Source organism: Oncorhynchus keta, chromosome 34, assembly GCF_023373465.1.
Source record: "Oncorhynchus keta strain PuntledgeMale-10-30-2019 chromosome 34, Oket_V2, whole genome shotgun sequence".
In the NCBI taxonomy this organism is placed as follows: Eukaryota; Metazoa; Chordata; class Actinopteri; order Salmoniformes; family Salmonidae; genus Oncorhynchus; species Oncorhynchus keta.
In genome coordinates, this window is record NC_068454.1 from 20,244,902 (window position 1) to 20,267,826 (window position 22,925).

At 41.8% G+C, this 22,925-nt stretch overlaps 1 protein-coding gene across 1 annotated transcript in view; it reads right to left on the reverse strand.

The window, feature by feature from the left end:
* Nucleotides 1-3,165: 3,165 nt before the first annotated feature.
* LOC118366805 (motile sperm domain-containing protein 2-like) overlaps nt 3,166-22,925 on the reverse strand; it is a 29,117-nt gene continuing 9,357 nt past the window's right edge. The window contains exons 9-15 of the mRNA XM_035749496.2: nt 22,327-22,497; nt 16,121-16,242; nt 8,319-8,412; nt 8,103-8,199; nt 7,169-7,298; nt 4,915-5,017; nt 3,166-4,668 (exon numbers count right to left, since the gene is read on the reverse strand). Of these exons, the coding sequence (XP_035605389.1) occupies nt 4,525-4,668; nt 4,915-5,017; nt 7,169-7,298; nt 8,103-8,199; nt 8,319-8,412; nt 16,121-16,242; nt 22,327-22,497 (861 nt within the window). The 3' untranslated portion in view covers nt 3,166-4,524. The remainder of the gene's footprint in view (nt 4,669-4,914; nt 5,018-7,168; nt 7,299-8,102; nt 8,200-8,318; nt 8,413-16,120; nt 16,243-22,326; nt 22,498-22,925) is intronic.

The following is a 22,925-nucleotide window of genomic DNA, read 5'->3' on the forward strand; positions in this document are numbered from 1 at the left end:
TGGCAGTCTCTATTGGGATGCCACAGGGTTCAATCCTCAGGCCGACTCTCTTCTCTGTATACATCAATGATGTTGCTCTTGCTGCTGGTGATTCTCTGGTACACCACTACGCAGATGCCACCATTCTGTATACTTCTGGCCCCTCTTTGGACACTGTGTTAACTAACCTCCAGATGAGCTTCAATGCCATACAACTCTCCTTCCGTGGCCTCCAACTGCTCTTAAACGCAGGGAGAACTAAATGCATGCTATTCAACCGATCACTGCCCGCACCTGCTCGCCCGTCCAGCATCACTACTCTGGACGACTCTGACTTAGAACTACAAATACCTAGGTTAGACTGTAAACTCCTTCCAGACTCACATTAAGCATCTCCAATCCAAAATGAAATCTAGAATTGGCTTCCTATTTCGCAACAAAGCATCCTTCACTCATGCTGCCAAACATACCCTCGTAAAACTGACCATCCTACCGATACTTGACTTCGGTGATGTCATCCATAAAATAGCCTCCAACACTCTACTCAACAAACTGGATGCAGTCTATCACAGTGCCATCCGTTTTGTCACCAAAGCCCCATACACTACCCACCATTGCGACCTGTACGCTCTTGTTGGTTGGCCCTCGCTTCATACTCGTCGCCAGACCCACTGGCTACAGGTTATCTACAAGTCTCTGCTAGGTAAAGCCCCGCCTTATCTCAGCTCACTGGTCACCATAGCAGCACCCACTCGAGGCACGCGCTCCAGCAGGTATATCTCACTGGTCACCCCCAAAGCCAATTCCTCCTTTGGTCGTCTTTCCTTCCAGTTCTCTGCTGCCAATGACTTGAACGAACTGCAAAAATGTCTGAAGCTGGAGACTCATTTCTCCCTCACTAGTTTTAAGCACCAGCTGTCAGAGCAGCTCACAGATCACTGCACCTGTACATAGCCCATCTGTAAACAGCCCATCTAACTACCGACCTCATCCCCATACAGTATTTATTTATTTATCTTGCTTCTTTGCACCCCTGTATCTCTACTTGCACATTCATTTTCTGTACATCTACCATTCCAGTGTGTAATTGCTATATTGTAATTACTTCACCACCATGGCCTATTTATTGCCTTAACTCCCTTATCTTACCTCATTTGCACTCACTGTATATAGACTTTTTGTTTTCTTTTGTTCTACTGTATTATTGACTATGTTTTGTTTATTCCATGTGTAACTCAGTGTTGTTGTCGAATTGCTATGCTTTATCTTGGCCAGGTCGCAGTTGCAAATGAGAACTTGTTCTCAACTAGCCTACCTGGTTAAATAAAGGTGAAAAACTCTGTGTGCAATAATAGTGTTTAACATTATGTTTGTATGATGACCTCTTCTCTGTACCCCACACATACAAAAAATTGTAAGGTCCATCAGTCGAGCAGTTAATTTCCAACACAGATTCAACCACAAAGACCAAGAAGGTTTACCAATGCCTCGCAAAGAAAGGCACCGGAAACATAAAAAGCAGACATTTTTTAATATCCCTTTGAGCATGGTGTTATAGTTATTAATTGCACTTTGATACAGGCGTCCTTCTTAACTCAGTTGCCGGCGAGGAAGGAAACCGCTCAGGAATTTCACCATGACGCCAATAGCGACTTTAAAACAGTTACAGAGTTTATTGGCTGTGATAGGATAAAACTGAGGATGGATCAATCATATTGTAGTTACTTCACAATACTAACCTAATTGACAGAGTGAAAAGAAGGAAGCCTGTACAGAATAAAAAATATTCCAAAACATGCATCTTGTTTGCAACAAGGCACTAAAGTAATACTGAAAAGAATGTGGTAAAGCAATGAACTTTTTGTCCTGAATAAAAAGTGTTTGGTTTGGGGCAAATCCAATACAACACATTACTGAGTACCACTCTCTATATTTTCAAGCATAGTGGTGACTACTTCATGTTACGGGTACGCTTGTAATCGTTAGGGCCGGGGAGTTTCAGGATAAAAAATAAACGTAATAGAGCTAACCACAGGTAATATCCTAGAAGAAATCTTGGTTCAGTCAGGTTTCCACCAGACACTGGGATATGAATTCACCTTTCAGCAGGAAAATAACCTAAAACACAAGGCCATATCTACACTGGAGTTCCTTACCAAGAAGACAGTGAAGGTTCCTGAGTTGTTCCAGTAATGACTGAAATCTACTTCAAAATGTATGTCAAGAACTGAAAATGGTTGTTGAGCAATGATCAACAACCAAGTTGACATTGCTTAAAGGATATTTAAAATAATAAATGAGCAAATGTTGCAAAATCCAGGTATGGAAAACTCGAGACTTACCCAGAAAGACTCACAGCTGTAATTGCTGCCAAAGGTGCATCCAAAAGTATTGACTCAGGGGTGTGAATACTTACAGTGCCTTGCGAAAGTATTCGGCCCCCTTGAACTTTGCTACCTTTTGCCACATTTCAGGCTTCAAACATAAAGATATAAAACCGTATTTTTTTGTGAAGAATCAACAACAAGTGGGACACAATAATGAAGTGGAACGACATTTATTGGATATTTCAAACTTTTTTAACAAATCAAAAACTGAAATATTGGGCGTGCAAAATTATTCAGCCCCCTTAAGTTAATACTTTGTAGCGCCACCTTTTGCTGCGATTACAGCTGTAAGTCGCTTGGGGTATGTCTCTATCAGTTTTGCACATCGAGAGACTGAAATTTTTTCCCATTCCTCCTTGCAAAACAGCTCGAGCTCAGTGAGGTTGGATGGAGAGCATTTGTGAACAGCAGTTTTCAGTTCTTTCCACAGATTCTCGATTGGATTCAGGTCTGGACTTTGACTTGACCATTCTAACACCCGGATATGTTTATTTTTGAACCATTCCATTGTAGATTTTGCTTTATGTTTTGGATCATTGTCTTGTTGGAAGACAAATCTCCGTCCCAGTCTCTGGTCTTTTGCAGACTCCATCAGGTTTTCTTCCAGAATGGTCCTGTATTTGGCTCCATCCATCTTCCCATCAATTTTAACCATCTTCCCTGTCCCTGCTGAAGAAAAGCAGGCCCAAACCATGATGCTGCCACCACCATGTTTGACAGTGGGGATGGTGTGTTCAGGGTGATGAGCTGTGTTGCTTTTTACGCCAAACATAACGTTTTGCATTGTTGCCAAAAGTTCAATTTTGGTTTCATCTGACCAGAGCACCTTCTTCCACATGTTTGGTGTGTCTCCCAGGTGGCTTGTGGCAAACTTTAAACAACACTTTTTATGGATATCTTTAAGAAATGGCTTTCTTCTTGCCACTCTTCCATAAAGGCCAGATTTGTGCAATATACGACTGATTGTTGTCCTATGGACAGAGTCTCCTACCTCAGCTGTAGATCTCTGCAGTTCATCCAGAGTGATCATGGGCCTCTTGGCTGCATCTCTGATCAGTCTTCTCCTTGTATGAGCTGAAAGTTTAGAGGGACGGCCAGGTCTTTGTAGATTTGCAGTGGTCTGATACTCCTTCCATTTCAATATTATCGCTTGCACAGTGCTCCTTGGGATGTTTAAAGCTTGGGAAATCTTTTTGTATCCAAATCCGGATTTAAACTTCTTTACAACAGTATCTCGGACCTGCCAGGTGTGTTCCTTGTTCTTCATGATGCTCTCTGCGCTTTTAACGGACCTCTGAGACTATCACAGTGCAGGTGCATTTATATGGAGACTTGATTACACACAGGTGGATTTTATTTATCATCATTAGTCATTTAGGTCAACATTGGATCATTCAGAGATCCTCACTGAACTTCTGGAGAGAGTTTGCTGCACTGAAAGTAAAGGGGCTGAATAATTTTGCACGCCCAATTTTTCAGTTTTTGATTTGTTAAAAAAGTTTGAAATATCCATTAAATGTCGTTCCACTTCATGATTGTGTCCGACTTGTTGTTGATTCTTCACAAAAAAATACAGTTTTATATCTTTATGTTTGAAGCCTGAAATGTGGCAAAAGGTCGCAAAGTTCAAGGGGGCCGAATACTTTCGCAAGGCACTGTATGTAAATTATATATTACTGTATTTCATTTACAATAAATGTGCAAAAAATTCTAAACATGTTTTCACTTTGCCATTATGGGCTATTGTGTGTAGATGGGTGAGAATGATGTATGTTTTAATCAATTTTGAATTTAGGATGTAACACAAAAAAATGTGGAATAAGTCAAGGGGTAATAATACTTTCTGAAGGCACTGTATAATTCCATGATCAGTAGTGAAAATACATTATTGATTTCATTTCACAGTGTCGAGACTCTTTAGGTACGGTACCTCTCACAACACCCAGGTAACTATGAGGAATCTCTCTGGGCAACTACACAAGCTCACTGCTACGGAACAGAGCAGCCCTCCATCTCCATGACGACAGCTCTTGTAGAGAAGAGAGTCTACTCTCGAATGATCACTGAGTCCAACACCAGCCCTCTTCCTGTTGGTTAAGCTTTCTGCTGCTGTAGTCTCTATGTTAGATGGGAGGAGGAGGTAGACCATGTTGTCAGGTCAGGAAGTCCCAGGAAGGTTGTAGAGACACAGGAAGGTAAACATCATGACAACAAGCACCAGACCAATCAGAACCTGCTGGACCCACAGATACTGGTCCAGCTTCTGTTCCAGCCGGGCGTTACACACCATCACACGCATCAGCTGCAGAGGAGAGCATTTGTTAACTTCATCTTACTAATGTATTCACTTTTCAGTTTCCCATATCAATTTGACACCATGAAAATGTATAATGCTTGTAATAGTGTAAAAAGAAAGGGGGGGTGAAAGAAGATAAACCAATTAAATCAAAGTTAAAATACAGCAAATACTGTACATTGATTAATATTATATAGGTTAATATATTCTTGTGGGTGGAGGAGCATCATCCAATAGAAGTGGAGAGCTCACCGTCGTGTGCAGGTCCGGGTGGCCATTGGCTCCTCCTTCCATTGGGCTGTCACTTCCACAGGTCAGGATGGGCTTAGTGCTCTCCAGGATGTGACATCGTAATCTACAGGAAGGACAGGACACAGTCACGTCCAATGATGTGTATAAACCCTGGATGACTGACCGTGGGCGCTGTATTGAAGCCACCGCGCAGCCATCTTGGTACTCCTCCTCAATTATAAAAAAATATTTTGCATTTGTTAAATGTCTACATTAGTTTGACACGTTTATTCTATTACAGACACCTTAATGGACGTGTCAAACTCATTCCACAGAGGGCCGAGTGTCTAAGTCTTAATTGAACGGAAAAACCCAAAACCAGCAGGCACTCGGCCCTCCGTGAAATGAGTCTGACACCCCTGCCTTAATGCATAATTTTTTATTATATTATGTGAGCTAAACATAAAAATAAATAAAAAATAATATTTAAAAATGTACTAATGTTACTGTCCCGACTACAATTTCAGTTTATGTGACAAAACAAGCAAGTATAGTGTAGAGAATTACTCGGACAACTCCAGGACAGCAACACAATTAGACCCAACCAAATCATGGGAAAACTAAAAGATAATTACTTGACACATTGGAATTAATTAACAACAAAAAAACTGACCAAACAAGAATGTTAGTTGGCCCAAAACAGAGAGTACACAGTAGCAGAATACCTGCACTTCCTAACCTCATGCCAAATGTATGACCATATTAGAGACACACTTTCCTCAGATTACACAGATCCACAAATCATTTGAAAACAAACCCAATTTTGAACTCCCATATCTATTGGGTGGAATACCACAGTGTGCTATCGCTGCAGCAAGATTTGTGACCTGTTGCCACAAGAAAAGGGCAACCAGACACCACTCTAAATACCTCCCATATTCATGTTTATTTATTTCCCTTTTCATACTTTAACCATTTGCACATGACATTTGAAATGTCTTTATTCTTTTGAAACTTTTGTGAGTGTAATGTTTACTGTTCATTTTATTGTTTATTTCACTTTTGTTTATTATCTATTTCACTTGCTTTGGCAATGTTAACATATGTTTCCCAAGCCCTTACATTGAATCACTGTACCATCTAAACCGCTGTGAAATATCTTTCCAAAGCAAAAAAATATAGTATTTTCAGCTGTTTGATACTGGAAGTAAAATATACAAAAAGGAAACTTAGCGCACATAGAATTGATCTACCACTTCTTAGACTTACTTTCAATGAGAATGACAGATCTATAACAAATATTTATATGTGAATTTGGTCAGGTCGCCCAAAAGTTACATATTGCAGCTTTAAATACATGTAATTTTGCTCTTGAAACATTTGAAATACTGTCGAACTCCACTAATTACTATGGAAGAGTGCTCATACTAGGGATTGCCCATATGGTCGACCGCTGGCTTCAAAGCCTCTCAATGGCCAATACATAGCGTCAGCAATCCAGGGTTTATATACATCACTGGTCACATCAGGGAAGACTGAGGAGAGGGGATAATCAGCCTGCTAGGTCACTGACATACCCCAGCCATGCTGAGGCAATCTGTGCTGTACACTGCAAGACCACGATGGGTTTAGTGAATCAAAGTTATCTTGAGGTCATTATAGATGTTGATGGTGGCATATTAATGACTGCTTGCCCTATGGCTCAAAAGGAATTGTTTTACTCATTTACATACACTCAGTATACCAAACATTAGGAACACCTTCATAATTTGAGTTGCACCACCCCCTTTTGCCCTCAGAACAGCCTCAATTCGTTGGGGAATGGATTGTACACGTTGACTCCAAAGCATCCCACAGTTGTGCCAACTTGGCTGGATGTCCTTTAGGTGGTGGACAATTCCTGATACAGACGGGAAAAAGTTGAGCTTTAAAACCCCAGCAGTGTTGCAGTATTTGACACAAACCGGTACGCCTGGCACCTACTATCATATCAAAGGCACATAAAACATGTTGTCTTGCCCATTCACCCTCTGAATGGCACACGTACACAGTCCATGTCTCAATTGTCTCCATCCTTAAAAATCCTTCTTTAATCTGTCTCCCCCCCTTTGTCTACACTGATTGAAGTGGATTTAACAGGGGACATCAATAAGGGACCATAGCTTTCACCTGGATTCATCTGGTCAGCCTATGTCATGGAAAGTGCAGGTGTTCTTAATGTTTTGTAAACTCAGTGTATATTCCCATCCATGAGGAGGCATTGATGATGATGTACCTGTGCTCCATGATCTTGGTTTTGGGCACGTCCTTCCAGAAGTGAACGAGCTCTGGTGATCCAGCACCAGCGTTCTGCTCCATCTCTGCAGCCATAACTAGGAAGCGGTCCTGCAGAGATGCCTGGTAGCCTGCACAAACACATCCATGAACTCATTGAACTCATGAACTCATTGAACTATTTTTTTTTATCTCAGTATATTGTTCAGTTTATGTATCTAGATTCCTACATTTGGATGGGATCAGCTGTACAAAGTATACAGTTTAAACCCCACTGCTGTCAGAATCCAATAATCAGAAGATAGATCTGAAAGAGCTAACTCTGTCACAGTTGTGAACAGAAAAAGTGAGGGTTCTTATCCACTAAACTCGAACAAATGAACAAGATATAGGCGATAGACGGTGGCTCCCGAAAATGGAATTAAGTTAAACCCAGAGAGAGAAGGAAACCCTAAAACTTTGGAATAATGCCAGAATTTGATTATTCAAAAAACCCATATCTAGCACATCAGAAGCCATGACTGACATTTCCATGCTTGAAGGCCTCTGAACGTCTTATCAGCCAAGTCCCTGCATCCCTACTCAATGTTGGTCTCAAGTGATCAAGAGGAAAACATTGACCTTAGGGGTTTCAGCCTTCCACAGAGTACTGAGACTGGCTCAATAAAGTTTATTTACCCACCGTTAGATTTCTGAAAGGCTCAGCTTAGGGGAAGATAAGAGATTATTATTTTATCACTCTTAAAATATGTATGTCAGGCAAAAGAAAGCTGTACTCTGTCAGCACTTTCCAAAGTTATTAGACTGAGACTGGACCTTTTGATTATTCTGAAGTTTCTTCTGGTGCATCTGGAAACATCCGAAGGAAGTAGATAAGAGGAGTGGGTGGGGAGAAAGAGAAAGAGAGAGAGCGAGAGATAAGTGCAGTACTCTACCTCCATGTAAGGACACCACTATATCCACAGAAGTGCCCGAATCACAGCAGCTGTTGCTGGGCTTCACTCTGTACTTCTCAGGTGCTGTGGTTCGTACCTGTGGAAGGAGACACCGTCAAGTCAGCTTGGAGATTGTTGATTTTCACACACATACACACACATGGGCACACACAAGCACAAAGTGCCACGCTTGCACACACAGCGGCATGCACATACCTTGAAGGCCACTTGATTCTTGGACACATTATCGAGGATGATAAGACACTTCCTGTCTGACTCTTTGGACCCAAAGCTCAGCTCCTCTGCTGGACTGGAAGTAAGAGAGAAAAGACTACATTTTAGAGGGGAAACAGCACAGGCTGCATGAAGACAAGGCGGCCGGCTACGATTGAATTTGTGACTAACTTAACAAACAAATGTATTTTTCTTTATGAAGGCATCAGCCACAATGGCTATCTGGTGTTCAAAACAAGCCAATACATCTGTTAGAAGTCTTGCTTTACAGCGTGCTTTGTTGTTCCTCTTCGTGATATCTTAGCTTAATCGATCTGTTTGGCAAAGCTTCGTGAGCTTAGATGTTGCTTCCTGAGAGTGATTGCAGTATGATTACCCAGGGACTTGTAGATTCTGTTAGCTTCCATTGTTACACATTTACTAAACAGCTGCTGGATCACCATCTAGCTCAATATTCTAGCTAACACATGGCAGATTATGTCCATCTGTGCTTGCATGTTTTTTTCTGCTTTAAATAAACAAAAAGCCTTGTACACTACATCGATACCATGTGTAATTGCCATTTATCCGACTCAATTGATGTCAATATGTTCTTTATAATATTTTTCAAGGAGGTTCATTCCAGAGAAATAGCCCCCGACTAACTGTATGTTCCCTGGGGCCAAACCCTCAGTCTCTGATGTGCTGTTCTCCTCCTGACCTATATGGAGCTGTCTGTCAGGCCCCTGGGAAGAAGGCAGACTCAAGCCTAGCAGGCGTAGCTGAACCCATTTATGAGGAAAATGGAGAATTAAACCACATTATTACCCAAGTGAAAATATCTGTGATTTTGCATCAAAGCTGTGAAATCTGGAGGAGCAGAGGAAAAATCCATGGCCTGAGAAAGTAGCCACGAGGCACTCTAATTCGCTCTCCAACACTCAGCGCACGCCATCCCAGCCCCTAACAGACCACCCCACCCCCCCAACTGCCTCACCAGGCTCATGTTTAAGGGATAATTGTGTAAAATGGATCATTCAGCCTCAGTGAACACTTCTCCACACTGTGCTGTGGACTGCTGCTGGCATGCTTCAGTACCTACTGACAACTCAGTGAAATGGCCAACATGCTAAAAATTCCTGTGTAGCGTATATAAAAAGTCTAGCTGTACATTCCGTAGGCTACAGAGCTCTAAACAACAGATTGTTTTGTTCTTTGCTCCAGTAAAGCGTTGTGAGGAGCCCAGCGCTCCCCTGAGCCCGGAATGACTCTCTAGACTTCAGGAAACCTTTTGACAAACACATTCTGAAGATCAAAGCATCCCCTCTTCCGCCCTTCCAGCTCTGGTTCTGCCTTCCTCGTGGACTCACTGGAATCAGGGCTAACACAGCTCAGAGACATAATTGCATTTAAGGCTCATATAAATACTTTTATCACTCTAATACGTAGCCCGTAGCTGTGAAAAATCTCACATCAAAGAGTCTGCTCTCCAAAAAACTGAACTGGACGGAAATGACTCAGGAACATAGGAATGATCTAATTTAACATCGGAATACCCATCAATGGAGGCAGCTCTCAAGTACTGTACCTTGATGGATTCTAACTCCTTAACTTGGGATAGGGTTAATTATCAGGTATCCTATTGAAATAGTGAGTGCTTAGATTTAGAGGTAGAGAAGTTAATGGTTATCTGTAGGAGGAAGGTATATGGTGTGTGTGCAATTAAGCTTGGAATGTACTGAGTGTAGGGAAAGCGATCACATGTGGCAGCATTGATAAGGGGAAAGAGCCATGGATTAGTGATGAAGGGGGTCGAGGTCAGGTCAGGTTACGTTATGGGAAGAGGAACCGTTTAATGCCTGTATCGCTTAGTTTCTTGCTAGCAATAAAAATATACAATGTTTAGCGAGAAGGAGAAGACTCCACCCAAAGTGGAGTACAAATACCACCACTATTGTAAACATGTTTTTGTTTGTTCAGCTGTTCGATCCTTTGGGAAGAATAAACTTGGTTTAAGCTTTTACAGTGTCCGTTGAGTTCTTACTCTAACAATTAGAACCTAACCTAACGGCAGGATTCACCACGAATTATAGTCAAACCAGGGAGTCCAGATCAGTGGAGCAGGAGCTGGCAACAAACAAGGTAGGCACAGTACCTACACCAGTTTCCACTAATTTTGACATATTGGGGAGATGAGAATCGTAGGCTGAACAATTATAGAATACAGACCTACAAAGCCTGAGTTTATTCAGTAGGCCCATTGAGTAACGACCGGTCGTATGGTTGGTTCCTTTAGGGATAGGTCCCGAGTAGAGGTTTTCCTCTGTGAGATCCAGGTAAAAATATGGTGTTGGGTAGGTTTCTTTAAGGATAGGTCCCAAGTGGAGGTTTTCCTCTACGAGATCCAGGCTGATATAAGGTGTAGGATGGGTTCCTTTAAGGATAGGTCCCAAGTGGAGGTTTTCCTCTACGAGATCCAGGCTGATATAAGGTGTAGGATGGGTTCCTTTAAGGATAGGTCCCAAGTGGAGGTTTTCCTCTACGAGATCCAGGCTGATATAAGGGGTAGGATGGGTTCCTTTAAGGATAGGTCCCAAGTGGAGGTTTTCCTCTACGAGATCCAGGCTGATATAAGGTGTAGGATGGGTTCCTTTAAGGATAGGTCCCAAGTGGAGGTTTTCCTCTACGAGATCCAGGCTGATATAAGGGGTAGGATGGGTTCCTTTAAGGATAGGTCCCAAGTGGAGGTTTTCCTCTACGAGATCCAGGCTGATATAAGGGGTAGGATGGGTTCCTTTAAGGATAGGTCCCAAGTGGAGGTTTTCCTCTACGAGATCCAGGCTGATATAAGGGGTAGGATGGGTTCCTTTAAGGATAGGTCCCAAGCGGAGGTTTTCCTCTACGAGATCCAGGCTGATATAAGGGGTAGGATGGGTTCCTTTAAGGATAGGTCCCGAGTGGAGGTGTGCCTCCACGAGATCCACGAGTGACAATACAGTGCAGGGTAGGTTCCGTATAGGATAGGTCCCTAGTGGGGCTATTCACCTGTGAGATCTGTAAGAGTGACGAAAGTCCCAGCTGCAGTGACAGTGAGGAAGTAGAGTATGTGGATAATGATAAGAAGGTTGCAGAAAAATTCTGAAGGTAAGCCACATGCATGGTTAAAAGAAAAGCAATAAGATATTCAAACATTTTTTGAGTTACATGTATTAGCAGTAGCAATAAGTCAAGAGGTTGGTTTATGCCATATGGGGAGGGGGAACCATGACATATTATGTGGAAATAGGAAGACAAGTGTGAATAATTTTGGTAATGTGTGTTATCAACAACAGTAATACATTTGCAGACGCTATAGTATTGGTTCTAATACAAGGTATTAAGTGCCGTGACCAATTAATAGGCACAAATACCATAACCATTCTCCAGGGAAGTGGGTAGCGCTACCTTAGAAAATAGTTCATAGAAGGTGCGTATTGGAGACGGCAGTGTAGAAATCTAAACACCCTGGACACTGTCGGGAGAGGTTTGGGAATAATAACTATTTATATGGCAACAGACAGCCCCGATTCTCTCCTGTAAAGTGGAGCTAGAGCATTTTAATAAAGCTATGGAGGTGCTGAAAGAAGTGCACAAGCATTCTACCAATTTGGCTCGAATATGGGAAAAATTTAGTAAACGGGATAAAATTGGGCAGCACTTCCCTGTTGACGGAAAATTCAAATCAAATAAAGAACTCAGATGCTGTTGATGACATGATTGAGAATATACAAGTGTTTTGATATTGGCGTTTTATCAACAGAAGAGTATAACTGAAAAAATGGAATTAGTAGATGTACTCAGCTACAGAAAGACTGGGTACGGGAGCACATTGATAGAATTTGTGCTTCGGCTTTGATGGCAGTTATGAAACGTGATCAAAATGGCAATTGCGTGGGTAATTGATGAAATAGAGCAGGATGCTTTGAGAGTGGAAAATAACTCTGCTCACTTCACAGTTGTGCGAATGGTTAATATGGCCACAGGGAAAGTCACTAACTATAGTTTCAATGGCCAAGTTAAGACAAAGAAACGTAGCGGAAAAACATCAAAGCGTAGGGAGACAAAGTCCTGTTTTAGGTGTGGGGCTGTTGGTCATTGGAAAAGGGAGTGTAAAGTAGGAATGGAGCCTGCTACATTCGGAGGAAATGCTGCCATGCAAGCGTTTGCATCTTTTTCAAAAGAGCAACAACAAATCCTCCTGAAAGTAGCAGGACAGGAAACTTACACATAGTGGTGTATGGCCTCGGTACGATCGATAGTGGTTCATAGAGATTACAGTTTCTATGTGAAGAAAGACGTATGAGATCACGTTTTTACACAACTTTTTAATAGATGCCAGGGATCAAATATCACAGATTCCTTATGATGAGAAATTGGCTAAATTTGCCTCAGAAAAAAGTATTTTGGGTTGAAGAATCTAGGCGAAATGCCAGGGGAATGGACGAGGTAAAAATGTTAATTATCTGGCCGAAACACTCCTTGCAACTCAGAAAACCTTGGGGGGGGGGGTTCAGAATGGCCGAAAGGGTGGAAGGGTCACGAGGAATTAGCAAAATTACCAAACCTAAAATGAACTTTACATGTTTTTAGTGAACATGGTGGTGCGGTGGTTATGAAGTATCATGGGGAAAAGAGACCAGTGAATCGTTGGACTCAGTGGCAAGATAAAGTTGCCAAGTCTAAAGGTAGTACATGCTAAATAAAAGATAAATAAAGGATGGGGTGGATTAAAACAAACGTTTAATGATTGGAGTAAGGTCAGTGGATTTACCATTATCATCTTTGCTTTATAATTGATAATTTTGGTTTGCTGATTACGATGTAGCATTGTGAATGGTAATAAAATGTACACTATCTTTTCCAGAAGAGGGGGGGTTTCATTATCTCTTGTTGGAATGTTCCCTGAGACTGTGGTCTTGGGGAGAGCAGTTAGTGATATTCGGCAGTTTAAGTATATTCGGCAGTTTAAGTATAAAAGTATCTGGATTAGGCCATAAACTCAGTTCCCAGATAAGTAAGGCCTATTCATGTGTGTTTTTGGACCTACGGTTTACCACACACACCAGCACATACACACAACTTACCGGTTATTAATATGCGTTAGTGGTATTGATACTGTGGAATACATTTTTTGGGGTCTTTTCAATTTAGTTGTAAATTGGGTATGCAGAAGGATGGAAATGGTTGAAATGTTTTTTAATCGTTTCTGAAGGACAGGGAAAGAAAAGGGAGAGGAAATATTGAATGGTTTCGAATGCCCTAGTTCATGACTTTCTGCTGAGGCCTGATCAATCTCACTAGAATTGATCGAAACAGGTGGGATTTAATTATACAATTAATGAGGGTGAAGATTGCCGGTCTATAATCAACATCAGGGTGAAGAATGCCGTTCTATAATCAACCTCAGGGTGAAGAATGCCGGTCTATAATCAACCTCAGGGTGAAGTATGCCGTTCTATAATGAACCTCAGGGTGAAGTATGCCGTTCTATAATCAACCTCAGGGTGAAGTATGCCGTTCTATAATCAACCTCAGGGTGAAGTATGCCGTTCTATAATCAACCTCAGGGTGAAGAATGCCGGTCTATAATCAACCTCAGGGTGAAGTATGTCGTTCTATAATCAACCTCAGGGTGAAGTATGCCGTTCTATAATCAACCTCAGGGTGAAGAATGCCGGTCTATAATCAACCTCAGGGTGAAGTATGCCGTTCTATAATGAACCTCAGGGTGAAGAATGCCGTTCTATAATCAACCTCAGGGTGAAGTATGCCGGACTATAATCAACCTCAGGGTGAAGTATGCCGTTCTATAATCAACCTCAGGGTGAAGTATGCCGTTCTATAATCAACCTCAGGGTGAAGTATGCCATTCTATAATCAACCTCAGGGTGAAGAATGCCGGTCTATAATCAACCTCAGGGTGAAGTATGCCGGTCTATAATCAACCTCAGGGTGAAGAATGCCGTTCTATAATGAACCTCAGGGTGAAGTATGCCGTTCTATAATCAACCTCAGGGTGAAGAATGCCGTTCTATAATCAACCTCAGGGTGAAGTATGCCGGTCTATAATCAACCTCAGGGTGAAGTATGCCGGTCTATAATCAGCCTCAGGGTGAAGAATGCCGGTCTATAATCAACCTCAGGGTGAAGTATGCCGTTCTATAATCAACCTCAGGGTGAAGTATGCCGGTCTATAATCAACCTCAGGGTGAAGAATGCCGTTCTATAATGAACCTCAGGGTGAAGAATGCCGTTCTATAATCAACCTCAGGGTGAAGTATGCCGGTCTATAATCAACCTCAGGGTGAAGTATGCCGTTCTATAATCAACATCAGGGTGAAGAATGCCGGTCTATAATCAACCTCAGGGTGAAGAATACCGGTCTATAATCAACCTCAGGGTGAAGTATGCCGGTCTATAATCAACCTCAGGGTGAAGTATGCCGTTCTATAATCAACATCAGGGTGAAGAATGCCGGTCTATAATCAACCTCAGGGTGAAGAATACCGGTCTATAATCAACCTCAGGGTGAAGAATGCCGGTCTATAATCAACCTCAGGGTGAAGAATGCCGGTCTATAATCAACCTCAGGGTGAAGAATGCCGTTCTATAATCAACCTCAGGGTGAAGAATGCCGTTCTATAATCAACCTCAGGGTGAAGTATGCCGTTCTATAATCAACCTCAGGGTGAAGTATGCCGTTCTATAATCAACCTCAGGGTGAAGTATGCTATTCTATAATCAACCTCAGGGTGAAGTATGCCGGTCTATAATCAACCTCAGGGTGAAGTATGCCGTTCTATAATCAACATCAGGGTGAAGAATGCCGGTCTATAATCAACCTCAGGGTGAAGTATGCCGGTCTATAATCAACCTCAGGGTGAAGAATGCCGGTCTATAATCAACCTCAGGGTGAAGTATGCCATTCTATAATCAACCTCAGGGTGAAGTATGCCGTTCTATAATCAACATCAGGGTGAAGAATGCCGTTCTATAATGAACCTCAGGGTGAAGAATGCCGGTCTATAATCTGCCTCAGGGTGAAGATTGCCAGTCTATAATCAACATCAGGGTAAATGGATACATCCGCTTCATCACAAAAGAGTACAATTAGGTAACAGAGTGACCTTGAACTATGTTTTGCACAAAAGTGTCGCTTGATCACTACTGCAACATTCATTAGGCCATCCAATTTGAATGATGGGACTACAGGCTGTTCCATGGTTAATATGGGCAGTAATCATCAGTGTGATCAATTAATTCCATTGATTATTACTGCAAATTAACTGCACCAACTGATTTCCACTCAATCGCAGACACCCTTTATTTCTGTTTAGATACTACAAGATTAGTCGATCCATTCAGATACAAATGTATCGATATCTGGCTCTGGGCTTGAGTGTCAACAATACATTCACTCTAAACTCTACAACACCTTCAAATCCAACATGTGGGCATGGATTGGCTATAGCCTCGTCACTGTGCTACCAGTCGACTATTCTTTAAGCCTCGAGTGCAGCTGAGAGATATGCTGAATTCCAAATCAAACCCTAGTCTCTTCCGACTTCCTAGAAACCCTTGTACATCTGCAACTACTGGATAAATAATACGTTGAAAATTCCACCCAGAAGGCAAGGTGAAAGATCTACACCTATTTGATCCTTTCAGAGATACATGTGTATCTACCGATTAGGGGCTCGGGATTTATTTGATATTCAGGAAGAGATGGCTAAGAGAGGGAGTTCTGAGAAAGTTGGCTTGAATACCTGACGTGTAGCAGAGGGGCCTTGAATGTGGTCAGTGGCTTCCTGGCTCCCTTCGGCCTACTGTCTCCTTTGTCGTTGTCGTCCAGTTTCAGACTGCTCAGGCTCTCCTCTGAGAAATACACCTGAAACAAGGACAACAGTGGCTTTGTGAGACAATGTTCATCAACACACTGATCAAATGAGTCTAAGGTGCTTTGTTTGGAGAGGTGTTCTAAAGATACAAATGATTAACATATCTTTATTAATGTCTAAATAAAACTATTAAATGCCTAACTATAGTCCATTTCAAATGATAGGATGAAACATTTTAAAAATAGGGAGCTTTTGTATGACACTTAATTTCATAATCAATACATCAATCCCCATAACAATCCCTGACCCTTGTTCACAGTACAGTGAGGCAGTAAGCTCTTTCACTTCAACTGTAAACTTTCACCCAAATCCAACAGACTTCCTCATACATCCATTTACACAATGTCACAAGACTACAGAACAGCTGATAAACACATGGTTTGTGCAATGTTAGCAGAAATTTGGGGAAGGACAGATGAAGTTGTGGTGGGACGAGCATCATTTGGTTTCCATACCATATTGACCAAGGCCAGTCCCACAGCTTGTGTGAGGCAGATGGGAGATAGGGAGTACAGCAGGAGAGGATGTGAGAAGATGGGAGAGCTGATAGAGAGGTGACTGGGGTCTGCCTATGATGCACGTACAAGCACTAATGAGTCAGATGGAGTGTGTCTTCTGCTGTGATAAGCAACACACACACACACACACACACACACACACACACACACACACACACACACACACACACACACACACACACACACACACACACACACACACACACACACACACACACACACACACACACACACACACCCCCCCCTTCAGCAGGCTGCTGCGACACACACCACACACAGATGACACAATAAAGACATCAAGAGACTTTGAGCTGCTTCTGAAATGTTTAGTTTTATTCAGTGTTCAAATCAAGTGCAATACAGTACTGAGTAAGATATGGGGAGAATGGGGATTCATTAGCTGCTGTTGAAAGATACATGACCATAATTGACTTCAATAGACTGCTTGGTTGATTGAATAAATACAAAATACAGCATTTCTATTGATTATATACACTGTATCAAATAACTACAGTACATAAAAGTAAAACTCATAACAAATGTGATTTTTAATTAAACATTAGTAAAACAACACTTTCAATTTATCATTCTGGTTAGTCAAAACCAGGATTAAAATACTCAGTATTGAGATATTGACAATAATCTTTGGCACTAGAACTACAAACCATGCATGAACTAACATTAATGAAAAGGTCTTAACATGTAATATCAACACACTAAAACAGTCCAATCCTACGAGCTAAAATGTGTAAATCACAACAATAACAAATACACAAACTGGAATGAATAAGGCTGATCTAAGCAGGAGATACAATTCAGAAATCCATAGATCCAGATATGTCTAAGAAATGTAGACCGTATGAAATACTGGTTTTGATAATATGATTTGTAGGCAGCTTCCCCAACAGACCATGGAGTGACAGTCTGATCATCTGGAGAGTATTGACAATAAGGCACAACACAGATTATTTTTAAATAAGTACTCTCTCGTTACACAGAGGCATCGATACAGAGGAAGTGCTTTCAATTACAGTTATAATATGGCATAAGGTAGTTGAATATACATTGTATTACTTCAGTGTCAGTGCAAATGTGCTAACATTGAGTGTGGTAAAAATAAAGGATTTCATGCTGGTGGTAGTAGAATACTCTTTTCTTATTATTATAAACATTAGTATATTAGTACATCATTACAGTACAGTTGATATTAATACAACAGTAATGATAAAATAAAGTATCATTTTGGGTTAAAAGATCAGTACAATTCGATAAGGCATGTTACGTATACACTTGGCACACATGCTTTACTTTCTCTACAAAACATTATTTCCTTAACGTTATATTAAGTTAGGTAAAATACTGAAGTTGGATAAAATATCACCATGTTATAATGCTGGTCACAGGAATCAAGGGGGCAAACGTTCCTTTTTACTTTCTGATAGACTATTGTGAGTTATGTATCTCATAGCCTACTTGATTGGCTATGAATCTCTTCAAAATCATGACATTGTGATAAGTGCAACACATTGTGGGGGTCATATTTTAAATGTTTGGTCCAGGTCCATTTGATTCAATGAAAGGCTGAATGTGTTCATGATGGTGACTCGATGGCGGGCTTGGTACATGAGTAAAACCCTCAGACTGCCCTTTCAGAATGCAGAACTCTCCAGGAATCAGTGTTGCTGGTGAGGCAGAGATCATACAATGCCTTACCAAAACCAGCCCTTGAGTCAAAACAGAGAGAAAGGAAATTAGCTGATCTGGGAAGCTACTGTATCAACACACTGTTGAGAGCCACAGGTATTTATTCAGTCCTGAGACTGGCTTTATGTAGAGATAGGAGCAGCAGAACATGATCATGACAGTGGAATGTGTGCAGACAGACAAGCTGTAAACAATGGGTATCATGATTGGTGTTAGGACCTTAACGGGATACTTCACCAGAGTCAGATGAATGTCTCTGTGTCCAGTATGAAGGAATTTAGAGGTAGTGTCGTGAGCCAATGCTAACTTGAAAAACAACCTCTAACTTCTTTCACACTGGACACAGAGACATAAAAATGGTATTCACAAGTTCATCTGACTCCGGGGAAGTAGATAAAGGGCCTCATTGTCAAAATCCCGAAGTATGCCTTTAAAGCCAGCAAGCCAAGAGATTAGCCTATAGCCTATGTAGATCATTAGGGACTGGTTAAATCAGAGGCACCAAAGACTACATTCTGCTCACAGGCAACGATCCCTTTAAGATGCACACGGGCGCATAGCTCCCCTCAGACTGCCAAGCAGAATAAATATTCCCCCACGCAGAGAAGCACGAGATTGAACTTCACTCACCCTCCTTGAGTTTTCCCCTTTAGTTAACACTATCATGTTTCGCTCTACTGTGAGAAATGTGATCGAGTCAATGCAATATTAGCCACTTTCAAATCAATGTAATAAAACAAATGTACAAAACTATGCAAAACTTAGTATGCAAAATGAAGTGTGAAAGATAATTTATTGTAGGCAGAAAGCATTGGAGTAGGATTCTATTGCATTGACAGACATGACTCAGGCCCGTACTCTACACAGACAGGTGTGCCATAACCAATCAGAGCTGCAGTAGGCCTATATGCAAATAGCCATTGCCATACATGGATATGTGCCATTCACTTTGAACTGGACTGTGTATAGGCTACGGTATGAGCAATCTTGAGTAGATGCATTTTTTTTTTTTTTTTTTTTTTATCAAAGCGAGGCTGTCATTGTAAATAAGAATTTGTTCTTAACTGACTTGCCTCTCTTTTATTTAAATAAAAGAGAGTTGCATGTAGCCACGTGTGCACATTTGTTCATATTCTTTGCTAGCTAGTTTTTTTTTAGCTTTTTTTTGTTTTTTTGTCAGTGTTGTATTTTGAGACGGTCTTAAGTAGCCCACAGGCAGTGCGTAGTATAAATTGTCTGATTCTCTGGAATAATGGTATGGGAATATACAGATATTGTATTTTGTAAAGTGGCTTCTTGCATCAAACAACACATTTTCAGTCACCTCTTTGTCTATAATATAATAATAATAATATATGCCATTTAGCAGACGCTTTTATCCAAAGCGACTTACAGTCAGTCATGTGTGCATACATTCTACGTATGGGTGGTCCCGGGGATCGAACCCACTACCCTGGCGTTACAAGCGCCATGCTCTACCAACTGAGCTACAGAGCTACGTTTATCCACTTGTCTGAAGGACAAGTGGATAAACGGTTTAATGTCATTAATGTTGGCCTACATTGAACACCACACATTGGCTGCTACTGTAGGTTGAATGATATAACAGCTAATTCCATGTAAACATTTTATGGGATGCATTTTTCTCCATTGTTTTTTATGGTAGGCCACTGATAGGCCTACAATAAGATCAAACAGCCAAAGTAGGCTACCTGACCACTGTCTGAAACTGTAAGCGGGTACAGTCTCCGTGTTCACAGTAATCACGTGCTGGAAGTTGCACAGAATTTTCACAATGTTAAGGTTTTCGTTCAGCAGACCTGAAATTTGCATAGTGCTGAAAAAAAGTTAGAGGGAACATTGCTCACGTGTATTGATGGACCGACCCATTAACATACATTCATCCACTAAATTGCACATAGGTCGAAACACAAAACCACACACAAACTTGATCAGGCTTAGATTCTGGTTTGCCAATTTATCATCATTGACAATGAAGAGGCTTAAAAGGCTCATGTGAGCAGCTTTGTGATGTGTAGCTGACAGGGCAACTCTGGAGTGCAAGTTAGTTTGTGTGTGTGTGTGTGTGTGTGTGTGTGTGTGTGTGTGTGTGTGTGTGTGTGTGTGTGTGTGTGTGTGTGTGTGTGTGTGTGTGTGTGTGTGTGTGTGTGTGTGTGTGTGTGTGTGTGTGTGTGTGTGTGTGTGTGTACAGAGCCCCCTGTGAGCTATGACAGTGGTGCAGGTTACCCAGAAGGCTTAAGGGCGCAGGAGTTTGCTTCGACACAGCGCAGTCACACACACCCCTCCCTCGAGTCTGTCACGGTAGAGACAACACACTCAGCGCAGCGACACCCAGCGTAGCGACACCGACACCCAGCAACACCCAGCGCAGCGACACCGAGGCCACATTAACACAATCACTTCACTACCATCCAGTTCACATTACACTGAATAATATTTATTGAAACAGGTAGGCCTACTCAGGCTAGTCTTCAAATGACAGAAATTTATATATAGGGTGTACCCTACATCCCAGGCTGATATTGATCTATTAGCTACTCACTACAATGTGTTTGTTTTCTGTGTCACAAAGAAGAGGCCAAATATCAACTGTGGATAAATAAATGAAGACCCTTAGCTACAGTAAGAGAAAGACAGAGAGAGATACATAAATTTGTGCTGCATATGCTGACAATGAAGCCCTGACCGTTGCTAGGGTGCAGCAGCCTGACGACAGCAGAGAATGCTAGATGGTTTCTGTGAGGAGGTGTGTTAAAGCCAAGAGCTGCAGGGTCTCTGTGATGGTGCCTGGTTGCACGGGGGCCGTCCGGGCCGGTGGGGCTGCCAACTAACCATCTGAGACCATCACACACACAAATAACAGCCTCTGACAAACCACATCACCCCAACGTCTGTCTCACTCTCATCACCCAGCCTCCAACTAGGTTGAGCCAAAATCATTAGCGACAACACAATAAATGAAGTATTCTGGGAAGTGCTTTAAAAACTTCTGTGAAGTTAGGTATGCTGAACGAAGCATGTGGGGGGAAAAGCAGTCTCTAGCACAGCTAGGAAGAGCTTCTGTGACGGCAGTCAGACTTGACACATTCTCAGTAGCCAGAGAAGTGCTCAGGAGATGAGAGGAGCCGTGGGGTGAGTGAGGGAGACTGAAGAAGGGACTGTGATGTGTTATGTGAGTACAGTCAGTGGACAGGAAGGATTAAGCTGCAGCTGGAGACATGGGGAGTCACCTTGACTGAGACAATGAGGAAGAGCGTAACAGCTGCCAAATTAGGACATTACCGCCTCTACAATTCACAGCTCTCTCCATAGAGGAGGCCGATTACATGCTGTAATCTCACCCTAAACGTTGAGAAATGAAAGGGTCTGGGAGGAAAACGGCACATCAAAGTGAGGAGGGACTTGACTGAACCTCTAATGTCTTATTTGACTGACAAGTGAGAACGGGGTGTGTTTAATGTTAATTAAGGCTAATGACGAAGAGAAAAGGTCTCTGCTGTTTCGTAGAGAGCCCAATGCAGGGTTAAATCGTCAGTAATCAGCACACTGCAGATACTAAATGTATTGACTCTACTGTTAATGAGTAATAGCAGCATCCATCATCAGTTTTAACAGTAGGCTACATTAGAAACATGACAACAGACTCATGTACTACTTCTGAAAATTAAGTGGATAAGTAGTAGGCTATTCAAGGCGGAGTATGAGTTCATATGCAGCCCCAGCGTGAATATTTAATTCTATGCGTTACTGTCTTCCTTACTGTACCTACATTTAGAGGGAGGAGTTCGGTTAAATAAACAAAAAAAGTTTGTTAAACTAAAGGTTTTGTACCTTTTTGGACTCGATGGCGACCTCGGAGCTGAAGCTCGACTCTAACTCCTTGCTGTCTGATTCGAAGTCCTTGCTCTCGTTGTCGTCCTCGCTGACGATTGGTCCGTTCTCACATACTGGCGTTTGGAAGTCATCGTCAGGAAGGGGAGGATAGCTGTATCTGAAGGGATCCTGGAATGAAGTCAGCGATAGGGTTAATACTATCAGCGTCGAGACCCCAGCAAAAATCAGCTTTTCACTTATCTGCAAGTCCAGCCCTTATATTCTGTCTCACAATGAAGTGTTTTAGCATTTTATTTTCAGGAGAACCAGGGCTACAAGTAGAACACAAAACAAGTTGACATAAACAGTTGCATTCATGAACGTCAAATAAAGAAATAAGGTCCGCCGAAACAAAAACCTCATAAAAAATTACATTTATATGAATGCTTTCGGTACAGATATTGTTTCCTCACTGGGAAATGAATATCCAATTCATCAGTGACAACTGTGTGAAGTTGTCACTGACGAATTGGACTATAAAGATTTAAAAATCCTCTTTCGGGATCCGTCCTTCTCACAAAAACCGCTCTAGCTCAGCCCGTTAATCACGCCGTAGG